General features: G+C 44.8%; 1 protein-coding gene across 2 annotated transcripts in view; it reads left to right on the forward strand.

The window, feature by feature from the left end:
* Positions 1 to 13,091, forward strand: part of inpp5d (inositol polyphosphate-5-phosphatase D) — a 113,825-nt gene that overhangs the window by 36,912 nt on the left and 63,822 nt on the right. For both annotated transcript variants that reach the window (XM_087993773.1, XM_043701883.2), the window contains exons 4-6: positions 521 to 635; positions 2,102 to 2,242; positions 6,451 to 6,538. In XM_087993773.1, coding sequence (XP_087849899.1) covers positions 521 to 635; positions 2,102 to 2,242; positions 6,451 to 6,538 — 344 coding nt within the window. The remainder of the gene's footprint in view (positions 1 to 520; positions 636 to 2,101; positions 2,243 to 6,450; positions 6,539 to 13,091) is intronic.

Below are 13,091 nucleotides of genomic sequence, written 5' to 3' on the forward strand. Positions count from 1 at the left end.
GTCTCTTGCTGTAGAGAAATGCCCAGGCCTGGTATATATGTGTGTGTCTGAGATAGTGGCAGCACCCCCCACCCCCTCCCCCCCCCCCCCCCCCCCCCCCCCCATAGCTCCTGCTGACATTAGTCAGTGTCAAAATGCATGGGGCCAGGTCTGTGGAAGCTTTACCTGATTAATTTGAAATTAGTTGGGTGAGACTTACTGGGCTGTGATGGGAATGGTAGTGGAAGGGGTTTGGCATTTTGCACTCGGTGTGAGCTTCAGAGATCCCAGGGTCAGGGACTATGTCTATCTCTTTCTTTGTCTCTGTCATGGGAATGGAAGGGGTTCTGAACTCAGTGTCGCCCCCTACCCCGACCTGCGCTATGCACATGCAGCTCACATCTGGCTACCACTGATGCACCAGAGGTGACTTCTATTTGTCCTTTAGGTGACTGTGTCTGTGTTAGTCACCTCAAGACCAAGTTTGTTGGATATTAACTAGATGGAACTGATCCTGAATCCTGCTCCCTCTACTTTCCAGGAGCTGCCAATGTTGTTGATTCCACTGCGAAGATTCACAATGATGCCAGCAGGTCCCTGGTCACTGAGATACTCGCACGGCGCCTTGAACAAGTGGACAGCGCCATTTTGGCACAGTAACTGAATACATGTCAGACTCTGTTTGGGAGGTTTACGCTGGGGGTTATTCTAACAATCCTGGGGTATGGGAACGGGGTTTGGAAGAGGCCTGACTCTCGTGCATCTGGACCCTTCTCAATTTATGTTCACCGCTGTGAGTCACTCCCATCACACCTGGTTCGCCACTTATCTCTTCACCGCTCCTCCCCCCCACCCCCCAACTCCCCACAATAATTTACTCCCAAACCTAGCTCTGTGTCTCTCTGTCTGTGTGTCTCACTCCCTCACCCCGGTCTCTCCGTCTCAGTTACCATCATCACGGTTTAATTCGACAACTTCTTCCAAGGCACTGCAAGTCCCTCCCCCACTGGCTCGGTTCAGCAGGGATGGGGAGAAGTGGGTACACTGTACCACAGGCTTTACAGGGTAGTTCCCCTGACCAGGTTCCAAAGGGCTGTGCACTTTGCATGGCCACTCTGATATTCAGAGGTCATCCAAGAACTTTCTAAAGGTCATGAGGCTTCCTGTCTGAACTACCCTCCTAGACCCTCACCACACTTTGGGTAAAAAAAAATTTCCTCAAAGCCCCTGGAAATCTCTTATCTTATACTTTCAAATGATGGCCCCTTGTTATTGACCCTTCAACTAAGGGAAACAGCTGGTTCCTATCCACCCTGTCCATGCCCCTCCTTATCTTATAGACCTCTACGAGGAGTCCCTGTCCCTCCCACCCTTCTCCGCTGTAAAGAAAACAACCCAGATGTATCCAGCCTCCCCATAGCTAAACTGCTGCATCCCAGGCAACATCCTGGTGCATTTCCTCTGCAACCCATCCAGTGCCATCACATCCTTCATATAATGCGGCGACCAGAACTGCACACAGTACTCCAGCTGCGGCCTAACCAGAGTCCTGTATAGCTCCAATATCACCTCCCTCATTTTATAATCTATGTCATGAGTGATAAAGGAAAGTGTCCTGTATACCACTTAACTATCTCAGTAATCTGTCCTGCAATCTTCAGGGATCTGTGGACAAGCATCCCAAGATCCCTGTGTTCCTTTGAGTTTCCTAGACTCCTTCCATTCATTTGATTATTCTCTTGTCTTATTCTTTCTTCAAAAGTGTGTCACCTTACAGTTATCAGGGTTAGATTCCATTTGCTATTGATCTGCCCAAACTGTTTGTGTCCTCACTATCAACAACCTGGCTAATCTTTGTGTCATTCACAAAATTACTTTTCATTCCCCCTTGCCCCCACATTCTCTCCTAAACCATCTCTGAATATTACAAGAAATAATGGAACGAGCACTGATCCCTGTGGCACACCACTGCACTTCTAGTTCAGTCGCACAAACATCTACTTTCAGGTCACTGGCCAATGCCTAGATAAAGGAAGCATGACCCATTGGCGAAGGACTACTTTTACCCTATGATAGCAGTGTATGGGGACTGCAATTACTGATTCTTTCTCTTTAACTGCAGGGCTCCACAAGGATTTTATAAGGCTCTTTGTGACTACATTGAGCAGGATGTGCTCAAAGATGCTGAACACATAAACTCCTCATCAGTGGACATGTGGCAGCTGCGGCTCTTGCTGAGTTTACTAACCAAAGGCCTTAGCAGGTAGGTCTGTGCTCGGCACCTGCTGTTAGGCTCAACAACATCTGAACCTTCTACACCTTGCCCATACCTTTTTATAAATTCTGCTCAGTGATCTGCAACTTGCTTGCGACACTTGTTATGTATTTTCACTATCTGCATTCTCACCACAACTAATTTATATTGACCCTTTTTTTCTAATCGACCTATTCAGAGATGTTTTTACACGTGAACTCGGGCCTCCCAGTCCAAGGGTAAGGGCACTAACCGTTGTGCAACAAGAGGGCCTCTTTCTATTTGACTGAATAGAACACTTCTAGTTGGTATTAAAAGAATATCATTATAATGAGATACATAGTAAATTTGATACAAAGTAAAGCTCCTTCTACACTGTCACATCAGCACTGCCAAGCCAGTTACAGCATGAGTTAGTTTGATACAGAGTAAAACCTCTGCTATTTTGTCCCATTAAACAATCCCAAGGTGGGGATAACAGGCTTGGGCCACAGTCCCATCAAACACTTTCAAGTCAAGTATATGTAAGATGCAAACAGTCAACTATTTAATCAGCTACAATTTCAAAGTCAACTAATCGACAGGCGCGATGCCAGAAAAGCATTTTCTCAGCAGGTCCTGCTTTCTCAACTTTGGAAATGGTCAACCTTGGGGAGGACAAAGCACACACTTCAAAGGCCCCTCTGAGGCCATCCTTGAAACACAGCAGCATTGACTGGAGTTTTGGCAAATTGTTCGAAATGGCAGCAACTGCCTGTCAAGCTGCAGCGTGCTTCAAGTCCAAAAGCCTTAATGATGAGGCAGCTTAGTGACCAAGAGGAAAGGTAAGGAGGCAGATCCTGTTCTCTGGGTCCCAGCACCTCATGGGATGTTCTGCCCCATGAGCCAGTAGATCGAGTGCAGGCAAACAGCCTGTTTAGTCACATGCAGACCCCTGGCAGAAACTCTCAACTCTGAGTAAAGGTCATTCTCGAAATGACAGACAGCCGAGATGCAAAGTGAAATTCCTTCTATTGCTCTGCGAACCATACCTAGGGCAGGTACAAACTGCATTAGATATATTCTCGTGTTGCATTTCCCATCAAATATTTTCAGCTTGGGAGCAACACAGATTAACTACAAAATAAAGTTGTCTCTAAGTACATGAGTTAGTGAATAACATGATTTAGATGTGTTGCAAATCTCCATCTAAACTGGTAAATCAAATGATCCGCGAGCAGTCACAGGCTCAATAGAGTAAATTTCCCTCCGCCCTGTCCCATTAAACAGTCCTAGGAGCAGTCATACAGAGTAAAATTACCTTTCATAGGATTCATGCATCCAATTCCTAGCTCCAAATATAAACCTGAATGCTAAGTACTGATGATGCTGGTAAATTTCTGCTCTATCTGGATGAAGTATTTCAGACGGTGCAATTCTTTGCTGCAGTGTGGATCCCCTTTAACTGCACTCCTATTGCAAATCAAGTCACCAGCAGTTCTGGATCATGAAACACTTTCTTTACTTCTTTTGGCATCTGACCTTTGACTTAGTTGCACTGAGCCTTGAATACTCAGTGCTGTGTGGTTATCATAAAGTCATTTCCATTCTTCCCCACCTCAGCTGCAGATTTCCAAGTTTAGATTTAGATTACTTACGGTGTGGAAACAGGCCTTTCGGCCCAACAAGTCCACACTGACCTGCCGAAGCGCAACCCACCCCCCTACACCTAACACTACGGGCAATTTAGCATGGCCAATTCACCTAACCTGCACATTTTTGGACTGTGGGAGGGAACTGGAGCACCCGGAGGAAACCCATGCAGACACGGGGAGAATGTGCAAACTCCACACAGTCAGTCGCCTGAGGCGGGAATTGAACGCAGGTCTCTGGCGCTGTGAGGCAGCAGTGCTAGCCACTGTGCCAGTTGTTCACACAGTGTGGCTGTGACCTGCGGTCAATATCAGGAGAACATGCCAGTTCACTCGATCAGAGCGGCTTGTCAGTGGCCTTCAGAATGCTGCTCTTGTTGAGTCATCCTGTGCCGGCTCCCTTGACAGCTTGTGGATAGAGGCACTGCCCTTTCTTCCTCAGTCATAAGGGCACGAATTCCCCAAGTTCAATTCCTGAGAGTATGGGCCAGAGTTGGCAGTGGTTGAAGTAAGGAGTGGGGAGGAACCCGAGAGAAATTGAGTAAGTAGCTCAGTCATCAAAAGTGAGTTTTAAAAAATGTGATTATACAGAAGGCCGGGAAGACAGAAGTCCCTAGTTTTGAGACTTTGGGAAAGACTGAGTTGGAGCAGATATGTGATCATCCTTGGTTTTTTTTATAACCAGTGAAAGTGTATTGAGGAGGAAAATTATATCTGATGGTCAAGTTTACGAGCTTTCAGGAGACCAATGTTCAAAGTCAAATTGATAAAAGGAGAGAAACATCCAGGAAAACTATCCTGGGAGGAATGGGTTACAAGACAAAGGTTAAATGGTTAATGGTCAGTTGCTAGACAAGCTTTCCTTTGTACACTGTAAGGCCAGGGTTAGGAGAAGTTGTCTAGATATTGGAGAAGGATTTGGACCATGGACAAAATCTGATCTTTGTGGGGAATTAGTTACTGTGGAGAAAGTAAGCATTGGGAATAAAAGAGGGAACTAAGCATGGTGTTAATAAAGGTAAGAGAGACACAGCCCAGAGCAAACCATTCACAAAAATCATGAACTGAATCACTTCAGAGACCAATATCTGGCAGCAACAAGATGAGAGTTTAGGGACAGAAGGCAAAGGTTAGGGAGCTTGAAAACAAAATTGGTTAAAGATCTGAAGCTTTCCACATCTCCGGTCTTGTGTTTATTTGTGTCTCTGCTTTGCTTTCTGCAAATTTTTATTATTATTGCTTCATCCTGTTTAGGAGAAAAGAGTGAAAGGGTTTCCCAAAAACCAGTTTGCAGTATTGGAACAATTAGTTAACCACTCCTCAATTGTATATATTTGTTTGCACAATGGGGTTTTAATCGCTTCACATTTACACTGTTGAAGGAGCTGACTGTCATTGGAGTCAGGCTTCTGCTGGTGAGAGAGAACCATTCTCTTATAGCTCAGTAACAAAAACAGAAGTTGCTGGAAAAGCTCAACAGGTCTGGCAGCATCTGTAGAGAGAAATCGGAGCTAACGTTTTGGGTCCAGTGATCCTTCCTCATAACTGATGGTAGCTAGTAAAAAGCTTTTTTTTTATTGCAGAAGATAGGGTATGGAGAGGAGGTAAGGAGTAAACGATAGTTGGAGATGGAGCTCAAAGAGAGAGAAGAACACTTGGACAAAGGAGTGGAAAACAATTCGCCTGGGAAAATGAATAGCTACAAATGGGGTCTGTTAGTGGCTCACAAAGGGTTGTTTGTGATCGAGACTGGGTGATAACAAGGCCTGGTGTGTGGGGGTTCGGGTAAGGACATAGGACAAGATGCCTCCAGCCCTAAAATTGTTGAACTCAATATTGAGTACGGAAGGCTGTAGAGTGGAAAACAAGGTGGTGTTCTTCCAGCTTACGCTGAGCTTCATTGCAGCACTTGTACTTCAGTCCTCATCTAGTATCCTATGTTGCCAGCATGACTGGCTGCTGCAGGAATCTAATTGGCTATTGGACAATTAGGAGAAAGTGAGGACTGCAGATGCTGGAGGCCAGAGTTGAGAAGTGTGATGCTGGAAAAACACAGCAGGCCAGGCAGCATCCGAGGAGCAGGAGAATCGACGTTTCGGGCATAAGCCCTTCTTCAGGAATCCTGAAGAAGGGCTTATGCCCGAAACGTCGATTCTCCTGCTCCTCGGATGCTGCCTGGCCTGCTGTGTTTTTCCAGCACCACACTTCTCAACTATTGGACAATCAACTGAATTGTTTCGGACACACTTCCAGCCAAAGTAAGTAACTTGGCTCACATCAAGCATTAGATCTAGAGCTTGTATTGCTAATCACTGCCCTGTCGAGTAACTTTTACCCACTGCAGCTCTGTGACTCTGAATTAAATAGTGTCTGACGTTCACATTACTGGACACTGCACTCATGGGGCTGAGTTTGTCTGCACATCCCTCTCATGTTCTTCACTGCTGTGTGACTTCAGACGATCAGTTTTTATTTTTCTTCTGTTTTACGTTTGATTTAACTGAAGGGTTGATGGAAAATTGTCGCACAGTGTGAATGTATTGCCTCCTGTGAACCACTGTCTCATTACTTACATTTGTATTTCAGTGAGCTAATCCAGACAATGTCGGCACTGGAGGCATCCCAGAGTCTGCTTGACAACCAGCCAGCCCCTGGAGGGAGCGTGCAAAATCAGGTACCAGTGCAATGCACACACTTCATGGGGCTTGCTAAACAATTAATGTCAAATTTAATGCCAAACAGGGTTTGGGAGCGTTAAAGTGATGCTTACAGATGTTAAGAAAATACAAAACAGTTTCAGTGTTTGCCCATTTAGCCCTTCAAAAGTGCTTGCCTGTTATTACTTGACCAGCGAGGGTTAAAATCTGCCCAATATTCTATTGAAGGGCAGTCACATGGACTGGTTCTAATACGGGCTCCTAATGTAAGGTTTATCTTTTGACATGACAAAAAGGCTGATGTACCTTTTGGTCCGTTTTGATAAAAATTGACCGGAGTATTTAGACATATTGAAACACAAATTTAACAAGTGGATCTTTTAAAGCTTTGTGCTAGAGGAAAGCACATGCAGTGAGAGATACCTGAAAAGGAGAATCCCCATCTGCATCCTGTTCTTGTCCTACCTTTAGGATATATTTTGGGAATGTTCCTTATTTTGTCTCGGCAGAAAGGAGAATCTTGCCAAAACACAGTGCACAGGCCCATTTGGGTTGCATGTGCGTCACAAGTCAAATGATTCACAGTTCCACACTCTCTGTCTCTCTCTCGCTTTGTTCCACTTCTCGTTATGGTAACACCACAAGCCAATCAATTTGAGGCAAACACCTAGCCATGTTTCATTTGTCGCAAACACTGAAACTTGTACTCCCCACTGAGTTCAACTGCACAGAAATAGCGAGAGTTAAAATGCCCTAAGGGCCTCCATTTCTGCTGGGATCCGGAGCGATTTGATATCAGACACAGCAACAAACATGCCTCGTGTTTTATAGCTGCTGGGTAGGTTTCGTTTGGTTTCATGATCTAATTCAAAGGGTTTTTTTCTTTTACAAACCTCCCCCATGGACATTTTTGCATCTTCTCTGAGTCAAAGCATCATGCTGCTTCAACAAAAAGAAAGACTTGCATTTCTGGAGTACCTTTCATAACTACTGAAGTCACAAAGAATTTTACAGCCAGTTGAGGTCCTTATTAAAGTGTAAGTCATTATTATAATGTGGGACCGTGTTGTCAGATGGATCAATGGAGTCAGTCCTCCAGCAGCGAGTGATGCCAGTGCCATGGAGGGTACAGAATGCCATGCAGTGAAGTCATTTCACGTTCATTTTGCTGATCCAAAGTGTCAAGTGCACCCGTCTAGTCTTGGGCATGGACATACACATGCACAGCCCATTGGTCCAGCTGGTATGCCACCAGCCCGGAAAGAGCCCTTCTCTAATTTCAACAAGATATAAAGTATTAGCCCTTTCTCATCTACTGTGTATTCACTATTTTGCAATGCATCTACACTTCAGAGTAATTCAACATGAATCCATCACTTTGAGACGTTTGGATGATTTTAATAAGGTACCACAAATAAAAACAAGTTATTTTTTTTCAGTGAGATTGGGCCTTTTTGTTATTTGTAGACTAGTTGGATTCCACATGCAGGTGATGGAAAACAGGAAATGTTTTTCTTTGAGGATGATTTCTCGCGAGGCAGGTGTTTCTGTTTGTTCAACCAGAGTTCTCAAAGCCAACCCGTCATGAGACAGATTAACTGTACCCCTGAGATGTTTGCTGGGGCATGCCAGGGCTTGTCATCTGCACAACATCACACATTGGCATTCAAACCCATCCTTAACCCACTACAGTCGCTGCTGTTTCAAACTGTTGTCTTGTCAATGGAGAATTTTTGATAGATCAGCTCCACACCTCCATCTCAACTTCACACCAGATCACTCATTCCTTATCTTTGTTTGTAATTCTTCTCTAATTCCATGAATGAAACATTGGTCAGGCTAATATTTGTGGTTCATCCCAAATTGCTCATGAGCAGATTGGGGATGGCGAGTTGATATCAAGCATCATTTGCTCAGTGATGCCCAGTTTGCATTCTGCCATTACAGCTTTGGTTTAAACAGGGACAAAAATGCTGAATTTCAGAGGTGAGCTCAAAGTGACAGACCTTGACATTAAGACTGCATTCAGCCAAGTGTGGCCTCATGGAGCCCAAGCAAAACTGGAACCAATGGGTGTTGGGGGCAAACTATCTGCTCTTTGGGGTTATACCTGGAATATAGGAAGATGGATTGAAGTTTTTGGAAGTCAGCCATCTCAGCTCCAGGACATCTCTGCAAGAGTTCCCCTTGTAATGTTCCTAGGCCCAACCATCTTCAGCTGCTTCATCAATAACTTGCCTTTCATCATCAGGTCAGAGATGGGGATTCTGCAATCATCAGCAAATAATGTTTAGCACCAATCGTGATGCCTCAGATTAAGGCATTCATGTCCAAATATACAAAGACCTGGACAATGTTAAAGCTTGGGCTGACAAGTGGCAAGTGACGTTCGTTCATCACAAATGCTAGACAATGTCTCTTATTGGAGATGGTCAACCTAACCATCACCACTTGACATTCAATGACATTACTATTGCTGAATTCCTCCAACACCAGTATCCTGGAGGTTACCATTGACCAGAATCTGAAGTAGCCATATAAATACAACAGCTACAAGAGCAGATCAGAGTCCTCAAGGTCTGTCCACCATCTACAAGGCATACGTTAGCAGTATGATGGAATACTCCCCACTTGCCTAGATGAATGCAGCTTCATCAACACTCTCAGCTTGACAGCAATCAGGTCAAAATAGTTCGCTTGATTGGCACCATGTCCATAAATATTCAATCCCTCCATCACTGCACTCAGTATACTATCTTCAAGATGCATTGCAGAAATGCACCTTCCAAACATATGACCACTTGCATCTAGAAGGACAAGTGGAGCAGATACATGGGAACATCACCACCTGCAGTTGCCTTCCAAGTCACTCACCAGCCTGACTTGGAAATGCATCACTGCTCCTTTCGTGTTGAGAGGTCAAAATCCAGGAATCCCCTTCCTCACAATTTCATTGTGGGTCGACCAAACCAAATTAATTCCAGTGGCCCAAATCAGCAGCTCACCACCACTTTCTCTAGTGTACATAGGGACAGGGAATAAATATAGGCTTGACCAGCTACATCTCATCAATGAATAACACTGTTTACTCTGACTACCTGCCCCTCAAACACTTTGAGTGAAAAATCTTCAAATCCCTCCAAAGTCCCACCAGCTCGACCTCTGCAATCTCCTAAATCTTAAAGTCCTGTGTGTTCTCTTTGCTATTGATGACTAACTTTGAGTTATGTATTTGGCTGTACTTTCTGTAATCTGCTGCTTCAATCTCTCACGTTCTCTCTTTCTCTCTCTCCAGAACCCTTGTAAAAATCCATCTCATTAACTAAGCTTTCCATCTCCTGTGCTAACTCCCTATCATTGACTCAGTGGGTTTTTGTTTTAATCCTGTGATTTACCAGGTTATTGCTTCCTCAGTACAGTACCTTTGGACATTTAATGTTGACATTTTTCACTTATCACCATGAACAGGTTGCCTGGATCCATTTTTATTAATTCCCTTCAGAATCTTTCACTCACATCAACACAAGGTTGCTAAGGTTTTTGTAAAAGGAGGAAATTCAACTTCCTTAAGTTTTCCTCAGAAGTTGTTCTTATTGACCCATTTCACTTTGTCATAGAAATTGTGTGAAGCACCTTTCAGCACTTCCTGCTGTGGCTGTAGCTTCAAATAAAACTCTCTCTTTTTTTAAAAAAAATTAATCTCTTGTTTTAATCTTGCTGCAGCTTAGCTGTAAAGGGTTTGTGTGTCATTCTCCTTTTGGTGCCCCGTAATCAATGGCAAGAGTTTCAGTAAAAGTATCTCTGGGGAAAGTCGTCATTAATAGTGAAAGATTGTCTTGCAGTCTCAGCAGGGTGTTCAGTCCTTACAGTAATGTCCAGTGAGACACTCAAAAACCTGTGAAGGATTTTTCTTTAATTATTACCGCTCCTAAGGCCAGTCACTTTTTGGCTACTGATTTGCAAACAGGGCTGCTGACTGTTCCTGCTTGGTCTTTTTTTTTCAGTGAATTTTTAATATACAAGACAGTATACTCTGACCTCTTTTCCCTCCCCACCCCTCTGACCTCTACCCCTAATAAAGGATAAGTCAGGATCCCAAGCCAAGCCCTTTTCAGCTGAGAACAGCCAACCCATTATGGATCTAAAGTGCTGGAGTTTGCTGGTTTGTGGGTTTGAGTTTAACATTAGCAAAATTCAGTTACCAACCCGCCAGCCCAGCAAGGCAGCTGTGGTTCGGTTAGAGTTGGAGTTTGGTTAGAGAAATGGAGAACTAGGTGTATGAGAATTGCCGAGGGAAGACCTGCATTTATTCAGCACCTTTCGCAAGTACATAATGTTCCAATGCACTTCATCAAGTAGTTTTGTTTTAAGCGTGGTCATGGTAGGAAATGTCGCAACCAAATTGCGCACATCAAGATCCAAGAAATTGCAAACCATCCGTTCTTGGTGATGTTGGCTGCGGCATCAAAATTGACCAGGACCTTGCCACCCCGAAAGGAAGTATTTTTGTGGGGTGTCTTTGTGAGCTGGCACATGAGACCTCAGCTTAAGGCCTCATCAGAAGGACAGCCCCTAGGAGAGAGTGAGGACTGCAGGTGCTGGAGAGCAGGAGTTGAACAGGGTGGCGCTGGAAAAGCACAGCAGGTCAGGCAGCGTCCGAGGAGCAGGAGAGTTGACATCTCAGGCATAAGCCCTTCTGCAAGAACATACAACACTCAGTCAGTGCTGTCCTGGAGTGGTCAGCCAGGATTTCACACTGAAGCATTTGCAATGAGACTGGGGTCCCATGTCTATCTGGTTCAGAAGCAGGCATGCTACTCACTGACCCGCAGCTGGCACTCAGAAAGGACAACTGCCAAGGATTGTGAGCAAGGAAGTGCCAGATAGCAGCCTACTTTTCAGCATTATTTTGGCTGCATCTTTCTCTCCTGGTCTACTTTGTTTAGCTCACATGTCAGCAGCAAGCAGCTTTCAGTGTTAGTGTGAATCTTTCCTGACGATTGCCACCAATTGGCTCTGTGAGGCATTCAGCTTACTTCAGTTCTGTTGAGAACCTTTTATCAGGCCTTTGTGTGTGTGTTTGTGTGTTACATGTCGCTGTTGCTGGGCAGACTGCCAATAAAGGCTTCCCTGGACATGCTGCTGCCAATGGGAGCATGCAATTCCATCTATAATGAGTCTGTAGAGCAGCCTGTCTGGGAACCTAATATCTCGCCGTCTCATTTAGCATCAAACAGTCACAGCCGTGTGCTGCTGCGTGACACAATGTCTCTACTGTGAGAGTTTCTGTTCCCCAGCTTTCTCCTTTTGCATTTCTTTCAGTGTGCTGACTCATGACTGGGTGACCTGGGAGTTTCCAACCTACTTTGACACACCATGGCCAACAGGGATCCCCCATCTCCTCCTCCCCTCACCCTCGCCCCAAACCCATCTACCACCTACTGTTCTCAGAATATCCCAGATCAGTGCCTGCCTGACTGTACTCACTGGGGTCAATCAACCCACTTTCGTTTTGGACCCCCCCCCCCCCCCAACAACCGCCCAAATTATTGCTGGTCCTGGCTATCTGCAGTCCCAGATTTGGCCACTGCTTGTTGTGGCACTGCTGGGCCTGAAGAGCTGTGGTTGTGCAATGAGTGGCTGTGTCCTGACCAGAGGGCCAATTGAATGTGAAATGGAATGGAGGGGGCAGAGGGAGATTTTGTGACTGACTGACTGAGATGGCTGACTTTCTGCCCATTGCATGGGTACAGTGCCCCACCAGCCGTTCTGGTATGATGCTAATGCATCCATGAAATGTAACTGCATGATCATTAAAATTACAGCAGAGACTCCTGTACACTGCCCAGTCTTCCTTTTATTCTGAATAAATGGTCATTTAGTGGTACAGAACTTGAGTATTGCTGAAAAACGGCATATTTATCAAAGGTCCTCCTGTTGCACTCATCAGGACATTTCACAAGAATACCAATTTAAGGAGCAAACCAGCACTTATAATGCATGCGACAGAGAGTGCTGATTAGTTGGCAAGTGGTCTATGGGAGAATAATTGTCATGGAGAATGAAACCATTAATTGACAAATAATAGTTAGGCGTTGTTTTTTTTTCCCAGGCAAGTTGACTCTGAGTAAGAATCCAAAGTGAAATGAGCCAGTGGATGACTCTTGTCTATTTTGTTGTGTTGAAACAGGGGCAGTGCATACACCTGCTCTTTCTGTCTGCAAAGTACAGGGCTGTACTTCCAGTACGCTCAAGTGCACCACACTGTGAGCGTGACTGACAATCGTACAGTGATTGCCTTGCACATTCAGGATTATCCAGCAAATGTCCAATTGCAGAGTTATATCCATTGATAGTCAGTGGTTTTGCAAGAACAGGCTGATTAGATAAAACAGTACCAAGCTTGTTGTGAACACCTGAAGGTGCATGCCATTTGATATATTCGACCAGTGTTTTGGACATATGGCCTTCACAACGGCATCACACGGACACTGAAAATCATGTACCACATTATGCATTTGTGTGATAGACAGAATATTGTTATGGCTGGATGGCACTAAGTCAAACATC

This window comes from Chiloscyllium plagiosum, unplaced genomic scaffold (genome assembly GCF_037043375.1).
Source record: "Chiloscyllium plagiosum isolate Xiang-an unplaced genomic scaffold, Cpla_swu_hap1 HiC_scaffold_13, whole genome shotgun sequence".
In the NCBI taxonomy this organism is placed as follows: domain Eukaryota; kingdom Metazoa; phylum Chordata; class Chondrichthyes; order Orectolobiformes; family Hemiscylliidae; genus Chiloscyllium; species Chiloscyllium plagiosum.